This window comes from Pezoporus wallicus, unplaced genomic scaffold, assembly GCF_028554395.1.
Source record: "Pezoporus wallicus isolate ANWC-B61680 ecotype Strahan unplaced genomic scaffold, APGP_CSIRO_Pwel_v1 scaffold_7392, whole genome shotgun sequence".
NCBI classification, from domain to species: domain Eukaryota; kingdom Metazoa; phylum Chordata; class Aves; order Psittaciformes; family Psittacidae; genus Pezoporus; species Pezoporus wallicus.
Window position 1 is genome coordinate 1,368,989 of NW_026639923.1, and position 18,467 is coordinate 1,387,455.

The 18,467-nt window shown below is 44.5% G+C and overlaps 1 protein-coding gene and 2 long non-coding RNA genes across 3 annotated transcripts in view; 1 reads left to right on the plus strand and 2 right to left on the minus strand.

Annotated features, from left to right (window-relative positions):
- Positions 1 to 5,775: 5,775 nt before the first annotated feature.
- On the minus strand, positions 5,776 to 8,853 carry LOC130603286 (uncharacterized). Its single transcript, XR_008973119.1, has 2 exons — positions 6,392 to 8,853; positions 5,776 to 6,005 (listed from the first exon to the last, which is right to left on the minus strand). It is a non-coding gene; the product is annotated as an uncharacterized LOC130603286 (long non-coding RNA).
- Positions 8,854 to 10,535: 1,682 nt separating this feature from the next.
- Positions 10,536 to 15,065, minus strand: LOC130603285 (uncharacterized). The gene is made up of 3 exons (XR_008973118.1): positions 14,965 to 15,065; positions 11,616 to 12,571; positions 10,536 to 10,627 (listed from the first exon to the last, which is right to left on the minus strand). It is a non-coding gene; the product is annotated as an uncharacterized LOC130603285 (long non-coding RNA).
- A 289-nt stretch (positions 15,066 to 15,354) lies between these two features.
- GNA12 (G protein subunit alpha 12) overlaps positions 15,355 to 18,467 on the plus strand; it is a 38,643-nt gene continuing 35,530 nt past the window's right edge. Inside the window, exon 1 of the mRNA XM_057416914.1 lies at positions 15,355 to 15,919. Coding sequence (XP_057272897.1) covers positions 15,599 to 15,919 — 321 coding nt within the window. The 5' untranslated portion in view covers positions 15,355 to 15,598. The remainder of the gene's footprint in view (positions 15,920 to 18,467) is intronic.

The following is an 18,467-nucleotide window of genomic DNA, read 5'->3' on the forward strand; positions in this document are numbered from 1 at the left end:
TGGTTCAAGCCCAGTGAATAAGGTTCTTTTGCTCTTATAGCTTGGATGGCAGCACAGGTATTGCCTGGGACATACCTCCTGGCACAGCAGGAGTTACACCAACACTGTTCTGCCCACACAGTGCCTGGAAGAACTGGGGTAACCGTTGTGTCTGACACTTTCCTGAGCAGAAAGCCTATTTCAGCCAACGCAGCACTGAAAGACTATGACACAGAATTTCCTCCTGTGTCTTTCAGGTACTGCAGAATTCTGCCATGCTCCTAGAAATCACACTTGATATTTCTGTGAATCTCTGTCTTGCCTTTAGGGATGATCCTGGACCCAAACACTAAAAAACAGAAGGCCTCCCATCCCTGCAGTTTTCATCTGTAGACCTGATGCTTCTTTATGAAGGTGTTGTTAATGTCTTTGTACAGCCCAAGCGAGTGGACAGAGCTGATGTGGCTTGTCCACATGGGTCAGTAGCATGGTCCAGCTTCCCAACCTGTGCTGCTTCTCACACTGCTCTGAACAAGAATATATTGCAAGTCTGGCAGCTGTATCAAGGATTTGAGTGGTGGCTGCCTTAAGTGGTGAGATTTCTAGTTTGATTTGAAAAGCCTACCACTAAGCCAAGTTAGAACAACAGGAAACTCATCCACCCTCCCTTCCCCACCCCCTTTTTTCTGTTCCTCTGCTGCAGAAACTTTCTGATGTTCAGATCAGAGGCTCTCTGGGGTTAAATGCACCATTAGTCACTGGAAAAGAGGGGAAAAAAGACCCTTTAAAAGCAGATGGTGGGTGATAGAGAACCTGTCTGAGAGTAAATACCTCCAACAGCATGTCTGCTTCATCAGATATTAGCATCAAAAGCTGTCTGACAATTTAGCAGCAAACAGCAGTATTGATTTTCTTCCAAACTACAGATACAGGGAGACAAAGATGGAGAGGTGGCTCTTTCATAGGTTCCCCATCATGCCTGGGCATTAACGAGACAGGACTGCCAGACAGTAAAGTACCCGCAACACCCAATCCTGTCTTGTGGTACCAGAAGCCTGTATGTTAGCGGTTATTAAGGGGTACATGAGATAGTTTAAATACAGGCTTGTCAGGAGTGTGTGCAGAATGGAGTGTTACCATCCCAGGGATGAAGTGGGACTGGGGCCAGGGCTAGGCTGTTTCCACCAGGGAAAAAATGGGAAATAGTATAAAGTAATGGAGCTGGGATGGAGTGTGGAAAAGTCCTGGGATGCAGCTTTTCATCGCTGTTTTCAGCTAATACGTGAATTAATTGCTGCAAAGGATCTGAACAGCAATAGCTCCACTCTACCTCTTCCTTGCTCAGACACTGCAGCCATCCTGACTTTTCAGGGTACTGGCAAAGCCATTTTAGCACCTTGCCAACCTGGGAAAATTCCACCTGAGAACTAGGGCTGTTGTTTTCTCCTTTATTCTCTGTCCCATTAACTTCTTTCTTACAAGTTGGTAAAGCCTCCTTGTGGTCAGGAGTCAGATCTGGGAACCATTTATTGATGACAAGTGTTTGGTATATCCAGTCCTTTAGAGAACAGCTTCCTTTTTCTGATTTAAATTCGCTGCAACTAGTGGTCTCCCATCAATTACACACACTTCTCCTTGTCTCTCTGCCTGAAATGTCAGTGAATCTGGTAATTTTTGCTCACAGTAGAAGTGGGGAACTAACAAGGATCTCTGGCACAGCCTTCAGTGATTGTATATGCTGAGGCATTAGCAGAGCAGCAAGGAAACAGAGGCACTGAAACTTGGTGAAGTTCAATCCCCTGCACAAAATCTTGTATTCAGAGAGTAACTCCTAACACAATGCTTAAGCAGACACCAGGGCACATCAGGACAGTGCTGAGGAAAGGCTACACAAGGCAATCTGTGGCTGTGGTCATCGTGTGGACATACAGAATCTTTAGAAAAGAAATACACATGGTAAGAAATAAAGAATAAATCATAATGAAACTGATTTATTCCTGACATAAATGACCACAATTACATTACCTTTCAGTTCTGTCTAAATATGCACCAGAAGGAACTAAGCTGGATATCCACTCTGACCTAGATGGAGTTCTTTATAGCAGCATTACTGTATTGTTAAAATAATGTTTTAAGAGCCAATTTTTGGTCGTTGCCTTCATTTTTGCACCCTAGAGAAAGCCAGTGGGGTAAATGTCTATTAAATGAATGTGAAAAACTGATGCCTGCTTTCAAGTGCACATTTATAAATATAGCATCAAATCCAGTGCCTTACAACAGCTTCTCTCCCAAACAGCCCTGCCTTCCAAGCACTGCCTGCTCTGCTGCAGTAACGATCTCTCTCTGACCAGCCAGAAATAGTCAAGCAGTCTTCCAAAGACAACCTTGTGCTGGTGAGATTTAGCTTTGTCATTGTGGCATGTCTGCGTTTACTTCACCATATCCTGGTGCTGAGCTGATTTGCTCATTATCAGATTGCTGTTTATTAATCAAAGCAGTAACAATGGGACACAGGAGCTGGAATACAGCACAGACAGTGCTTCATTTGTTTCAATTGATTTTCCTATCACATTTTATTACTACTATTTGCTTTGTATGCCTTAGGAGGATTGAACTGCACTGTGCAATAGGGGCACATATTTGAATTTCTTTTCTTTTTCGTTTCTGCTGTTTCTGTTATGATAGTCAGAACAGCTGGTTCTTCCAGCAACTAAGCCATGACCTTCTCTGCTTTGAAATAGGGTATGGAGATTTTGCGATAATGAGACTCTACTAGTGTCTGAAGTCCTGCAGGTGGAGTCCTAGGGAAATCCATAAGGGTCATGGATACTGAGCATATCTGGAAATGAGACCTTCAAGATGACATCTTACAGCTTCTCAGCACTGACCAGAACCACTGCTGTAGCTGAAGCAGCAAGAAGGTATAATGTAAGAGCTTGCAGTTAGACACATACACACTGCTCAGGCCTGGCTCATCAGGTGGTTTCTGGATGAGGTTGTCTCACACTAAAATTAATAGAGATGATGATGTTTTTTCCTTCTTCCTAACTGTTTTCTAATGTCTTAGATCACTGTTCCCAAGCTGGATCTTGAAAACTTCAGCCAGCACATCTAAAATGTAGAAAGCCGGAGAAGGACTTTTTACAAGGGCCCGTAGTGATAGGACAAGAGGGAATGGCTTTAAATTGACAGAGGGGAGACTGAGATGAGATATGTCCTGGGTTTAGCAGTAGCAGTCAATATATTAGTCAATATAGTCAAGATATTAGGAAGAAACTCTTCCCTGTGAGGGTGGTGAGACCCTGGCACAGGGTACCCAGAGAAGCTGTGGCTGCCCCATCCCTGGCAGTGTTCAAGGCCAGGTTGGACAGGGCTTGGAGCAACCTATTCTAGTGGAAGGTGTCCCTGCCCGTGGCAGGGGGTTGGAACTGGATGAGCTTTAAGGTCCCTTCCAACCCTAACCATTCCATGATTATGTGGTCAGAAAAGAGCAGATTATTACTGTCAGGAGGTATGTGGTGGTTTATGGAAGTTGACACATGGGTCAACAAAAAGACAAAGGATTGCACATGCTGTAAGATTGCATTAATCATCTTTCCATAAACAAGACTCACTGAGAACCAAAAGCAACTGAAAAACTGCATGAAGAAACTATCAAAATGTGTGGCGAAGCTCCTCTTTTCAGCATAGCTAGGATTTCACTCTAGAGATTTATAAGCAATTCAACAATATTTACTCTGATATCATCCCATTCAGTGAGTACAACAGGAAACCGACGGTTAGCTGCAACTGTAGGTGTGAGATGCAGTTGCATGGGGAGGTGATAAGAATATGTTTTTTAGCAAAGCTTTGTTTTCTACTTTAATTTTATAACTAGCCTAATTCAGGAATGAGGAGGCAGCAAGCAGGTGGTAGCATTGTCATTAATAAAGTTCAAACCAGAAACCCCAAATAGTCAGCTGAGCTGAAAGTTGCCGCCGACTCTTCACTGTTACTAGAAATGTGAGAGTTCCTCACACAGGAATTTCTTTCTTATCACATGTTTTATTTTGCTGAGATGCTGCTCTGGAACTTAAGCACAATGTGTGAGTGTGCCCCCCACAGCCAAATGAGTCTGTACAGAGATGTGCAACGTTATCCTCTTCGGAAATGTGCCACAGGACATCAGATTTACTAGCAGAACTGCTTCTTCTGTTCTACTAGCAGAAGCTTTTGGGTTTTGGAGCTGAGTTTCAGTACCCTGACTGCCTCCTGAAGTACATACAATGTACTTGTCAGCTGTCGAAGTGTCCAAGCAGTATGACTTGGAGCTTGTCTGAGGGTCCCTTATTCTCTAGCAGCTGATGACCTTCAGCAACACCAAATAATTATTTTCTCGCTGGGTTTTTTCAGCAGCAGCAGGGGTAATTGAATGATTGTAAAATAGGACACTAGGCCACGAGGGGTTAAGTGAAAACTAAAATAATGCCATCTGCAGGAACACTTTTTTGGTCACCCTTGAGGTCACCATCAGTTAAAGGGTTAGGAAATATCAGCCCAGGACTTTTAACATCACAAATGGGTTTCTGCAGGCACAGTTTGTGAGCGATGGGAGAGGGTGAGGAGAAAGGGAGGAGAATACCCATGGTGGATTTAACCTGGACTAAATTCAGACGTCTGGATAACATTCACTTGAGCAGTATTGATCAGAGTGGAAACATTAAGTGTCTTTGTTAATCTGGCACTGTTTCCTTCATGCTGTATTATGATTGTTATTAGAACCTATGATTTACTGTGTCCAGCCTGGATCAAACTCAGCAGCTGTACTTCACCAGATGATTTTTTCACCCTTTCCTACTTGAAGGGCCTTTATGGCAGCAGCAGGTTTACAGCTCTTTAAAAGCATAATATCTCCCTCCAGTGGTGACGTGATACAGCTTCGGTTTACAAAATCAATTAGGCCATGTGAGTCCCAGTAAATGAGGTGCATGACAATACACTTTGATGTGAAATAATTTTGTGACACACAGAAGAAGAGAATGACCCTTCATTATTAGCCACCTATGTTTATAATGTTTCTCCCAGTCGAACTACTCTGTCTCCTTGAAAATCCTCTCTTGTACAGCAAAACTCATTTTAATACTATTTGGATAAAAAAAATAGTTTAATATATGCAAATACCACTGAATTTCCACTCAATTTGCATGTTCTACTGTTTGGATAGTGATTGTTTCTAGCTGCTGATTCCCAAGTTGTACAATAAAATACTGGGTTGAGTCCCATCACCCTGTGGCATGAGGTAATACAGTGCTTTAGACCTTCTGTAGGAAAGAAAGCTCTTTAGATTAAGCTGTTTTGAGTTCAGAAGAGACATATTCAAGCCCTGGTCACCTTGTAACAGATTACCATATGATACAAGTGCACTGAGGTGGAAGAGATACTGATTTACCTTCCATAAAGTAAATGTAAAGTCAAAAGCCCAAGCATTTTCCAGCACCTCTCCAGTTCTCTACCTGATTTGGCCCTTGCTGTGCACCCCAAGTCCCAGACCTTCCACACCTCTCTGATCATCTCTGAATGGCAGATTCGTATTACAAGTTGCAAAACTTGTGCAGTCTACGCTGTGAGTACTCTCTTGCTCATCCATTTTGTGTTCCTTACTCAAGTTCTCTGTTTTCCCCATTTCTTTCCTCACATTTCCATATCTGAGATGAACTTTATAAATGACTTTTTTAACCTCCCTATGCCTTACTCTTGTCCCAGTAGAAACAGTGCAATATTAAGACGGATATTAAAATAGCAAGGGAAACAGCAAGGAACATTATTCTATTTAAAAGAGTATTTAGTGTTAATTATGCTTTTCATTTCAATAGTGAATAACCACTCAGTGCTGAAACTGGAAGACTTGCTCAGAAAGGGCTCCATGTGATTATTTGATTATAATATGTCAGTGGTGCTTGTAGTTACCATTCTGCTGATTTCATGCCAAAACAATGGGCTGTGCTGGCTTCAGATTCAGCTGAGCTGTTCCCCTTCTTCTGAGTAGCCTAAACGGATTGAAGAAAACATATTTGAGCATTTTCTTTGAGCTCTCTCATCATCAGAACTGTGATACAGAGTCACTTTCTTCAGCGCTCATGGTATCACAACTCTTTGCTAAAACTTCAGCATATTTTTGAAGATAACATTTTATCTTGCCTCTTCTAGGAGAATACATTCTCCTTCCATTTATTTTGGGTTTCTGGTTGTACTCTTGCCCTGTCACCCACAAATATTCATTGTATGTTTCTTCCTCCTCCTCTTCCAGCCAAGGTTATAAATTAAAATTCAATTTCATTAAAATCATAAGCAATCATTCTCTGGCTCTCATTAGTAATGATTCGGTGCAGGGGGATCTCGGCTGCTCCCACAACTGTAATTCAATTGGACTTACCAGCTCTTGTTCACAAACCGCTTGAGCTGCACTTTCTTCACAAATTTATGGCATCAGCACTGTCCAGAGGTTGAATTACAGCTGCAAGTTTGATCAGGGACTGCATTATTCTGCATCTAATCCCTGCATTCTGACAGCAGCGGGGGGAGCACTGTTGTTTTACAGGAACTGTGCATTGTTCTTCTGCTTTATGTCAGGGGCTGAATTGCCTTTGGAATCAGGGAACTGTCAGCCCAAAGCTACAAGCGAACAACAGGCTCAAAATGACACGGCGTATAAATAACAAACATGGAGACAGTCAAAAAGCAGCACTCCTTCTTCTGCACTCACCTAAATTACTGCAATGGGGATTGACCACAGCCTCTTGCATCATCTGACGCTATCTGAATGTAGTGATGCTCTGAATATGTTGCTGAAATGTGACTCCCAGCTTTTCCTCAAAATGAGGAATTTAATATTCACTGGTGGCAGAAAGTCACTTAAACATTGATTAAATATTTCAGCCAGAAGACATATTCATGCATTCATTTCCACACAAGCCTTTTCTCTTGAGCAGTGACCTGCAGCCTGTGGCATTCTTGGCAGAAAGGGTACATCAGCAGATCGGGAATGGCATGCAGCAGGACCTTTTTCCGCAGAGGTAATATGTTACCCATCAGCTCACAGGACTTTGCTTCCTGCAAGGCAATACACCCCTAACCCTACTTGTACCCACAGTTTAAACCCAGTAGACAACAGAAGCCTTTATCCCTCCCAGAAACACGGTATTGTCAGTCAGCTGGCTGAAGCAGGGACTCGACTCTCAGCTTGGAATTGATCTTCATTAGGACTAGCAACGTACCCGCCCCAGGCACAATTAACCTCAGCTTAGGACAGGGAAGAAAAATGGTGCATTGCCTTTGAAAGGTTCTCTTGCTTTAACATATCCATATGCATGTGCTCCACCAGCACAGAGCAGATCTATTGCTGGGCTGTGTCAGTATCTACTACTCATTTAATTGAACTTTACTGTTAAATCATTAATGGAAATCACTGAACATGGGGCAATAAGGTAGCTTCACCACCATTCTGCTTTTTGTGGCTTCTGCTAATCTTCTCATGCAGTTCTGCTCATTTTAATAGCAGAATCTGACATATTCTAGTTTTGCACAGATCCTGGGAGGCAAATTACAGGAGACATAGAGCAATTCCTATTGACTTTAATGAGGGTTGTGGTTTTTTAAAAAACTACTCGGAAAACTAAGGTCCTTTCATTTTCTTCTGCAACTTTGCCTTTTTTACATGCTTTGTTGATGGAAAGACCCTGACGTGAGGCAGGGTATGGGAAATGTCTGCTTTCATGTAACAGCTCATATGAACAGCATTTGGCACTGGATTGCAGCTTTCAGCTGAGCTGTCTGAATCACCTGTTGTGTGCAGTCCCCTGTGGCTGCAGCTTCCTCATGCAGGATCCTCAGTCACTTGTTTCCCAGGTGTGTTCCAATGTGTTTTCAGTGTGTTTTAGTTCTTTCATTTGTACATTTTTTTATCCCTTTGCAAACTGAAATATCCCATCCCCCCCACCATTTCTAATTAACTCCCTGCCACCCTACTTGTGGTAAAACCTGATTTATTTCTCCTTCTCTGCACTGAGAGGACAGGATACTTAATCTCCTCTGGGTGGACGCTGAAACACTGTCTGAATAAAATGCTGATCACTCATCTCATTAGTTCCTGCCAGCTCTTCTCTGCATTCCTGCCACCTGTGTTTTGCATCGTTTGCTACCCTTTCTTTAAATGACAGAGTCCCTTCCTTCGCCATTTTTGGAGACTAATCATTCCTACATTAGCTAGTAGCCACATTTATTTATCATATTATTTATCATATTATCTGGAAGACCATGCATATCACAGGCTAGAAAGGATTGTTTGGATAAATAGTTTGAAAGGGTATGAAGCCCATGACTAGAATTTACTGTACTTGCTGTTCTTCTGGGGCATTTCTTTGTGGATAGGGACCTGATTTTTGTATTAATGTCCGCTTAGTAGCTGCAGAGGAATAAAGGATTGGGATCCTCCCCCATCCAGGGAGCAATGAAAAAGCATGTTGTAGAAACAAACAAATATAGCATCCCAAATGAATTAGCATTTTGAAAGCCTCTGTGTTTGATACCCATCTGCAAAGTAAAGAATGAATATGAGATCTGTGTGGATGCATGCATACATGTTTGCAGTGGCAAGCTCTTTCAGATGGCAAACACTCACTGTAAGTGCCAGTATTTTTGCACATCTTGAAAATGTTTGTGTAAAAATAGAAAGAGAAAAGATTGCCCATCTGCAATGTGTGGTGGAAAATTATGTGGGCAGAATGTGCATGTGCAAAGCTAAGGGAAGCAGGTGAAGGAGGTGAAGAATCACTGTTTTCCTTCCTCATGCTGAAGCCTTGAGAGACCCATTTAGTGACACGGCTAATAGCATGCTTTTCAGAGATATCCATTCTGCCTCACTTTTGAAACTAACCTGGGCTGAGAAACTTAACAATGAATTCAGCCAAAGGCTTGGAAGCCTGGCTTGCCAGGCCATTAATGGTCTCAAGCAAATACTTTGGACTCTGTTTTATTTATTCATCCTAAAGTGTAGGTGTTAAGAAATATGAGGCTGGTAAGTGGGTGACAGGCATCTGCAAGCATCACTTCAGCAATTCGGGGTAGGAGAGAGCCTTGAAGTAGGATTGTAAAAATTGCATCATTTGTAACCTTTACAGCACCAGCCTTTTTCTTTTTTTTTTTTTTAAGAAAAAAACCTCTGTACCCAACAGCTTTCGTTTGGACATGAAGAGAATAACTAAAGAGAACATCTGTTTTCCCTTTAAATGTGGAACTGCAATAGCAAGCCATGCATAAATTTTGTTAAGGCTTGCTAATTTCCTATGAGTTTGGGGAGCTACATGTTACCCGTAGAGATATTTGGCTCTGCATCACCAGATGAAAAGTCATTTTAAAAACAGTGCAGAAAAAAATGGACGTAACTTGGCAGCAAACGTGTTCTGTTCTGTTCTCATGGAGCTCCACTTTCTTTGGCTTTGCTTTAGCACTTTATAGATTTGTGCCTTTTTCTTTTTCCCCTCTTAATTTCACTCATCTTGTTTTCCAATGGCTTTTTATGACATAGGTGACTAACCAAAATAGGCACCTGAATTGAAAAAGCTGCTTACTGCTGTGAGGCTTTGTACTCAAAATCAGAGGTCCAAACACTTTCAGGACTTACATTGGGTTTTAAGTTGTATCTGAGATGCCAGACTTTTTGTGTATGCCAAAGACATGTATTTGAGCTAGTATGTGCCTGTTCTGTCCCTTTGTGCTCTAAGAATACATCTTCAGATTTAGAACTTGGAAGCAGAGACTGTTGAGACATAGTCCCATTCAGATCCCAGTTTCTGTGCCCTTTGAGCAGAACCTCACTTTCTGACCTTTCTATACTCTCTGAATCAAGGTACTCTGTCCCTGAGTATAGCCACAAGAACTTCACACTAAGAACAGAGCTGCAGAACACTTGGCAGGACATGCCTTGAATTACTTTCAGGCTGTGTTAAAAATAGGCTTGTTTTCTCTCAGTAATTAATTGTTTGGGGAGTAATATGAGGTTTTGGTGTTTTGAAAGTAAACTAATCCACTCGTTGGCTGGTGTGTAATGAATGAAAACAGGCTACTGTTAAGCAGTCTGAAAACAGTGAAAATTAACTCCACGAAGTGTCAGAACTCACATATTTTATGTATATGAGTAATGTATCCTCTGTGGGACAGAAGATGAAAATATCACATGGAAAAGAAAGACATAGTGGCTATAAATTTAATAGAAGAAGTAGGCATGTTTTGGCGATGACCTCTGTGGTCTTGACCCAGAGGCATTCGATAGAGTTTTCACAGTTGCCATAGTTGACTTTCATATACTCAGGGTTCTCCTTAACATAGAGTATGATTTCTTCTGCTTTTGTGGGTCACCAGGGTCTAAGGTGCCTCATTCTCTATAGCGTCCACCACAGGAGCGTGGTTCTAAACCCATCTGTCTGTGTCTCAGCCCTAATACCATGCAGCCTTTTCACTGTTTCCTGCAACTTGTCCACCTGATACAACCGATCACCAACCTGTGCACATGTTTTGCAGGTAGAAGAGTCTGGGCACTCCTTGCCATCCTACTGTCTGTCCTTCCTTAGGAGTTCCATCTGGATGGAAGCATCAGACATCTCAGGGGCTTTCTCTAAAACCAAGAAACACTGGTTTTAACTCTGAGACAAGTACATTATGGCAGAGATCTAGAACACTTCCCTGGGCTGTGGGGGAATAAAATCAAACAATTATCATTTGAAAGCACTGTTTGTTATTCATTTCTCTTCCAGTCTTACCATTAAAAGGCTGCTCATGGTTCTCTAGTTCTTCATGTGGACATAGTTTTTAATGTCCTGATGTCAATAGAAGCTCAAGTTTAGGCAAATCTGGATATAAAAAAAAGAACACATATTCCAAACAACTGTATAGTAAAGCAATATTTAAAAGCACAAAGCATACACTGAGGTACAAATTCACTAGTAAGTGGATTTTTGCTTGAGGGACGCCTAAATACTTCAGTGTTCTTTGGCTTCATGGGAGTTGAGACTACAATCATTTCAAAAAATTTGAATCTCTGAGAAAGAGCATATTACAATACAGATCATAAAGTCTTGCAGAAAACATCTAGCCAAGGTCTCAGTACCTCCAGCAAAAAACTAATATATTAGTACTGGAAGGTTCCCGTATGCTTAATTATGTTACTAGGAAATAGTTGATCTATTTATTTGAACTATTTTTGTTTCATTCCTCCACAGGAGAACATTATTCATCTGTCTCTCTCCACATTTTCATTCTGCTATGGGGAGTGTGCAGAGAGAAGGTAATAGAAAAAGCCATATAAAACCTCTGAGAATGCAATAAGCAGAACATGGCACTTTTAACATGACAAAACTACCGGCTTAGGTGAGGGCTTGAAGTGCCTATAAACTCCAGCACCTCCTGAGGCAAAGGGAGTCAGAGTCTCAACAACAGAGAAGCAGCACAAGTTTAGATCATAAATGTTCTTCAGATCTACAAGCTTTGCTAGCTGAATGCACAACGAGCAATTCAAGGGCCCCAACATCTTTAAGTCAGCCTAAGCCAGGAGTGCATCTGCCCTGCAGTAACAGCAGTTTAATATTTTGACTCTGTTTGCTCACCTAGCACAGTGGTCAGAAAGGACAAGGTGGGTGATATATCAACTCAGGTGATTCCATCAGTGCATACTTCTTGCTGTTGTCTTAAGACTGCCAGGTTCTTGTCTGAATGCTGAAGTTTAAATTACATTAGTGCTCTGATATTGCTACGTGGTTCTGTACTGCAAGGTGGTGAGCATATCCTTCTTGTTATTTATTTGCTTCCCAGTTTCACTGAGCAAAATATTCTTCCTGGCAGTGACAGTGTCTGGTGGCACACAGGAAAACAAAAGCCATGTCCCAGGTGTGGGCAAACATTCAGCTTTGTAATACAGCATTCATTACTTGCATTCTCAGCTGCACTTCCTCCACATGGTGCCTTTGCTGATGGTGTTGATAATATGCTTTCAGAGGACAGAACAGAGTCTTTTAAGCTCTGGGTCTCAGTGGACTGGGTAATAAATGGGCCATCATCCAGGTGGGCACTTGGGAAGATTTTGGGATTAGCTAACTACGAGCTTTGAGGCACTGAAATGATCGCTCTGCATCCTTTCAAAGACTAAATCCATATATATCCATATATCTTCTCTATGCTTGACCCGGGTAGAAACAAGTGGAGCTTATAACAGATAGAAAGGACCAAGGTCAGGCAGCTCAACTCTCATTTCACATACTCCTGTGGCCAGCATTCATCAGTGAGGCCACATCCTCTTCTCACCTTTCTGTAAGCAGAAAATGGGAGTTACTGGCTGAAGCTCAGTATCAGTGTTTTTCCATAACTACCTCTTCATTTACCAGAGCTGCCCAGATGTCATTCCCATCTGCAATGAGGTCTTCATGTACCACCAGCTTTACCAGCTGCCATTCAGCTTTTCAGCTTTAATCTTCTGCCGTCTGTTTTCAGGGCTAGGGCCTCAGAAGTTCATGCTCCAGCCTTTCCCTGAAGAGCTCCCTGTCTTTCTGCTCATAATTCAGTTGCTCTGTAGGCAACAAGGGAGATGGAAATAATGTTGCCCGCATTGCCTCTGTCTTTCTGTGCTCCAATCCTCTGTTTTCTTCCATCTTTTAGTCTCTCCCTCCTGCTCTATTTATGGAAGATGAAGGCAGGAGAAATAGAAGCAACTGTACAAGTATTTCTTCATCTCAGCAGAAAGAAGAGTTATAGGAAGAAACATAGATGGGGAAAAAACAAAACAGAGTAAAACCAGAAAAAGGTAAAGCTGGAAACCTGAGAAAGTAAGACAAGGAAGAGAAAAAATTAAGTCAGCATTGTTTTGTATCAATATAAATTGTTTTAATTGCAGTCTAAGCCCAAAGAAGAGAGATGAACTAGAAATCTTGAAGAACAGAACTGGGCAGATGATAAGGAAAAGGAGAAAGGGAAGGCATTGGGACTGAGTAGAAGCCAAGCTTTTATTGGGGTGCTTACACCAATTGCTTACACTCAGACCATCTGCAGAAACATCAACAGGGATCACCACAACCATTTGTGAGGTTCTCCCATGTCCCTCAGCAGAGCAGCAGAAGCCATCTGGCTGCAGATCCACAGCAGAAAACAAAATGAGGAACCATAATGCTGCAGGGAAAAGAGGGAAGGGAGGACCTTTTCCTTTTGACAATTTGATGCAAGCTGTTGAAAGCTGCTTTCATGGATGACTGCATAGAGGACTAATGATGTCTGGCAACTGGTTTGTTTGATTAGTTTATTGTATACCTTAATTTCACCCTCACAGATGAAGCAGGCCTATTGTAGGAGCTGGATTGCACTGTGAATTCTCTGCCAAAAGCCGTAAGAACCTCAGAAGTCTGAAGAGGACCTGAAGTAGGGCACAGAAAAAGCTAGTGGGGCATGAGCAACTGAGCTAATCAGCAAATGCCAGTCTGGGCACTTCACAGTTACACAGGGGCTGATTTCCAGGCAGTTTGGCATCTGCGGACTGTAGCGGGAGTCTTGAGTGCTCAGCTGTTGTGAAAATCAGGCCTTCAGAGCATGGGGGCTTGGGGTTGATTTGTCTTCATCGCGCTGACTGGCTTCTTGTGGGGCAATGATGACATCCAGTGGGAAAAGTCGTGAATTACAACGCTATTTTATACGTGGAGCGAGCTGCTGCCAGGTCTCAAAACAACAGTCGAAGGATAGTGAACTCTCAGGAAGGGTTCTGTGCTGTAGTGAATGGCTCATGACCAAGGGTCTTGTGCTGTTCTCCTCCTGACTTCTGCAGTACCTGAAGGTGTTTTTAGGTGTCTATCCTTGCTAAGGAGAAAAGGACTCGCTTGGGAAAGTGTTGACAACAGCATCCCAGTGTGATTAATACGCCAGATTTTCACAAAGGTTTTGTTTAACTGCTTTTGGGTTTGTTCCAGATCTGTGACTTCCCAGTCTCTTGGGACATATTAAAGCTTTGTAACATCTTTAACTTTGTATGAAATCCCTCTGATTTGACAAGTTTCCTTCAGCTCTCTGTATTTGTTTCACTTGCCCCACTATTTGATACAGTCCTGGGGTAGAAAAATTTACCCAAATCTTAAACAGGATTAGATGGTTATGGCGTAAATAATTGGAAGAACAGGCAAAGGAAGTAATGCAGAAAGGACAAAATAATCTCATAGAACAGAGGACCTGCCTGTCTTTAAGGACTGCATTTTGCAGCCAGAAGGTGTGGGATCCCAGCCACTGCCAGGCCATCACATACCAGCTGCTTCTGAAAATGCTTTCTTTTTCCTCCTCCAGTACCTAATCAGTAGAGCAAGGGGATTTTCTTCCAGGTGCGTACTTTGATACTTTAATCCCTGCCTCATCATCAGCCCAGCACTAGATTGCTTCAATATGCTGTACAAGGAATTACACCTGACATCAATCAAGAAATGAAATTTCTCACAGAATCACAGAGTAGTTTGGGTTGGAAGGGTCCTTAAAGCTCATCCAGTTCCATGGGCAGGGTCACCTTCTACTAGAGCAGGTTGCTCCAAGCCCCATCCAGCCTGGCCTTGAACACTGCTGGGGATAGGGCAGCTGCAGCTTCTCTGGGCAGCCTGTGCCAGTGCTCCCCTCATAGTAAAGTACACTCTCATAGTAAAGAATTTCTTCCTAATATCTCATCTAAATGACCCTTCTCTGTCAGGTTAAAGCCATTCCCCCTTGTCCTGTCCCTACAGGCCCTTGTCCAAAGCCCCTCTCCAGCTTTCTTGCAGCCCCTTTAGGCACTAGGAGCTGCGCTGAGGTCTCCCTGGAGCTTTCTCCAGGCTGAACAAACCCAGCTCTCTGTCTTCAGAGCAGAACTTATCCGCCTACAAAACCCATTACGAGCTGCGGTGTGTTGTGTGGCAGACACAGCCCGGTGCTCTGTGTGTGTCAGCGGCACTAGCACCTCACCGGTAGCTGCTCCGGGGGCAGCTGAGCCTCAGGCTGCAGCCTGCAGAGAGATCCTCGTACAGTCACTGCATGACTTTTACAACTGCATCACTCAGGTGTGCGCTAACCGCCGCTGGTCCGCTGTGCCCCAGCACGTTAACACCGCTCCCCGTTACCGCGGCTCCGCCCGTTACAGGCCGGACCCCTTCCCCTCAGCGCCCGCCTCAAGCCAACGGCCTTTCCGTCACGACCCGCTCGGCGGGCCCGCCTTCTCCCACAGCGAGGCCCCGCACCGGAGGCGGCCGCTGGCTGAACCCGGGCCGAGGGGCTCGGAGGGCTCTTTCCGCCGCTCACCGACCCCTCGAGCGGACCTGCGGTGCCCCCTCCCCCGGCAGGGCCTGCGGGCCGCGCCCCGCAGCCGCCACCCCTCCCCCCGGCCGGCCGGCCTCCCGGGGCCGCGCCTGCCTCCACTCCCTGTGCAGCGTCGCCAGCCGAGCCGGGAGAGGGGGAATGGGCGGTCCCGGCCCTTAGCCCCCGGCTGCGGCGGCTGCTCCGCCTCCAGGGTCCCAGCGTCTCGGTGGCCTCCGCCCGATGCTGGCGGAGCTGGCTGGGGTCTCCGCGGCGTTGTGAGCGCTCCTGCCGTCCCCCAGCCGCCATGTCCGGCGTGGTGCGCACCCTGAGCCGCTGCCTGCTGCCGGCCGAGGCCACGGGCCGAGCCGGGGAGCAGCCGCGGCGGGAGGGCAAGGAGCGTAGCCGCGATGCAGAGCGGGAGGCGCGGCGGCGGAGCAGGGAGATCGACGCGATGCTGGCCCGGGAGAGGCGGGCCGTGCGCCGCCTCGTCAAGATTCTGCTGCTGGGCGCCGGCGAGAGCGGCAAGTCCACCTTCCTCAAGCAGATGCGGATCATCCACGGCCGCGAGTTCGACCAGAAGGCGCTGCTGGAGTTCCGGGCCACCATCTACGAGAACATCCTCAAGGTGAGGGGCGGGAGAGGGCCCTGGTCGGGGGGAGCGGTGGCTCCAGCCGCCTTCGGCCGGGGCGGTCGGGGATGGAGGCCGGCGCCGATACATCCCGCAGCTTTTGGGGGTTTGGGCCGTGCCCAGAATCAATGTCGGAAAAGGATGAGAGCTCGGTCGGGCGACGGCGGCCGCTCCTCCGGGCTGCTCCGCCGCCTCTCTCGGGTGCACCCGCTCTCCGGGCAGGGGGTTTCTGCGGTGCAGGTGTTTTGAAGGCGTGTACCTTTTGTGCGATGGCTTGGCGGGCTGCGGGGGGCGAGACTGAGGGTTTTATCCGTCAGAAGGCCTCGTTTGTGCAAAGGCTCAAAGGAAACTTCCCTGCAAAAGGGATTGAGAAAAGCTTTGTGGAAACGTAGAGGAAAGAGGATATAGGTGTGGCCTGCTCTCTGGAAAAAACATTATGAGAGCATCCTCGAAGTCAGAACTGACGAAACTTCAAAATTTGAAGAAATGATGAGGAATTCTCATGTCTCTGCTGAGTGCTCTGAGTCTGTGTACCTCGAGATGGGACAAGAAGCAGGTCGTTATGGAGGTGTAGCTATGAGTGGTTGTTACTCAGTTTAGAAATGGCTTTAAACTGAAAGAGGGTGGATTTGTATTAGATACTGGGAAGAAGTTCTTCCCTGTAAGGGTGCTGAGGCACTGGCACAGGGTGCCCATAGAAGCTGTGGCTGCCCCATCCCTGGCAGTCTTCAAGGCCAGGTTGGACAGGGCTTGGAGCAACCTGGTATAGTGGAAAGTGGCCCTGCCCATGGCAGGAGGTTGGAACTGGGTGAGCTTTAATGTCTCTTCCACCTCTAACCATTCTATGAAATGGAGAAGCATAGGCCCTTGGGAGTGTGGGCAGTGTGGGATGTTACCAAGCATTGTGCTGCAATGAAAATAACTTTGTTTTGGTACCTTAGAAAAGAAGATTTTGTTCGATGTGTGTGCAGGCTTTATAGTGCTGTAATGTATTTGTCTAGTGATTGGAGAATATGAAGGCTACAGGTAGAGCCTTTAGTCTACAGACAGCTAAGAAAATGAGCCTTGACATTTACTGTTTATTTCTGGGAAACAAGGTTTGATGCCCTGTGCAGATAGAAGTGATCATGTTACAGAAAATACATAAGGGTGCATGAAAATCTCACTGAAGAATATATCTCTCTTCATATTTTTTCTGTAAAAGAACTGCTCCTTTTCTGCCTGTATTTTTCTGTAAGACTGTCTTTATTCTTAGGTGGGCGTGGATTTGTAAGACTGAGATTTTGGAGCAAATTAAAGGAAAGGGAATCGTGCAAGTGAAGAATCACAAGAGTTACTTCTAAATTTTCAGATTTGTTTCTAAATAGAAGCTTTATATGTACTTAATAAGTGCATGCATACAGTGACTCTTGTTTTTAGAGAATGTTGCTATTCTATGGAGGGCTTTTGCTTCTGTTAGTGAGCAGGAAAATTGTTGGCTAATTTTCCTTTCATTCTTTTTCATCCATTTTCAGGATTACAGGAGCCCATTAACTGCAAGAAAGTTGAAGCTCGGCAGCTTCTCTTTATTTGTAGTTATGTGAGCAAGGAGAGTGTTAGGAGGCTTTCTCATCTATACACCTAGAAGAGTTGGATTTTAGAGGTCTTAATGTGTATTTTGGTACTGCCAGGGATTTATTTGTTACTGCTACTGGTTTAAAGTAGTAGCAGAGGCTTTTAAGGAAGCACTTTGTGAAAACAGGAAAAATCTGAGACTTCTTTCTCTTTGAGTTGTCTAAGCAGTACTAGTTCTGTTAGAATTTAATATTTTATGTATGCAGAAAGTCTAGAGCTTTCAGCAGTAAAGCTTGGTGTGCTTTGAAAGAAAAGTGTCTCCATCTTGTAGTAGGGCAGGCTGAGTTATGCACTTGAAACACTTGTCTGCTGGATGGCTTTGAGCAGTTGCAGACCTTAGGGTAGAATCCAGGTCCTCAAGGTAGCGTGCTAGTCTGATTTCAAGGCTGGTAGTTAACAACACTTCTTGGACTGTTGTCAGCTGAACATCTTTTTAAGCCTCCTAATCATCAAACTAGAATTTGTAAGTGTTTTTGTATGAGTTAATATGCTTCAACAGGTTGTGCTTTTGGCCTTGCAGGCTGTGATTTGGGAGCATTAACTTAGGCTGTCCTTTTAGCTAGGGCAGTATCTCTTAGCCTCTGCCTTCTCTGTTTCTCCAGATGGCAGAAGTGGCTCTTGAATATAAGAATACAATTTACTCTTCACCCATAGGTTTTGGGGAATGCCTTGGGGGTGGTCGCTATGGAAAGAGCAGGCATAAGAGAGTACAAACAAAGGGAAGTAAATGAGTTTTCTGGTGGGAAGGAGGTCTGAGACTGGAGGGTGGGAAGAAGGCATTAGATATTCTGTTTGCTTTGTGCTCATCTGAAAAAAAAACCTCCTAACACCTGGATATTCTGCCGTAATCATCAGGGAGAAATCAAATACCACAACAGAATTATATGGCTTTCAAAACATAGTGGTGTTGTCAATGCATTTATTTTAGGGT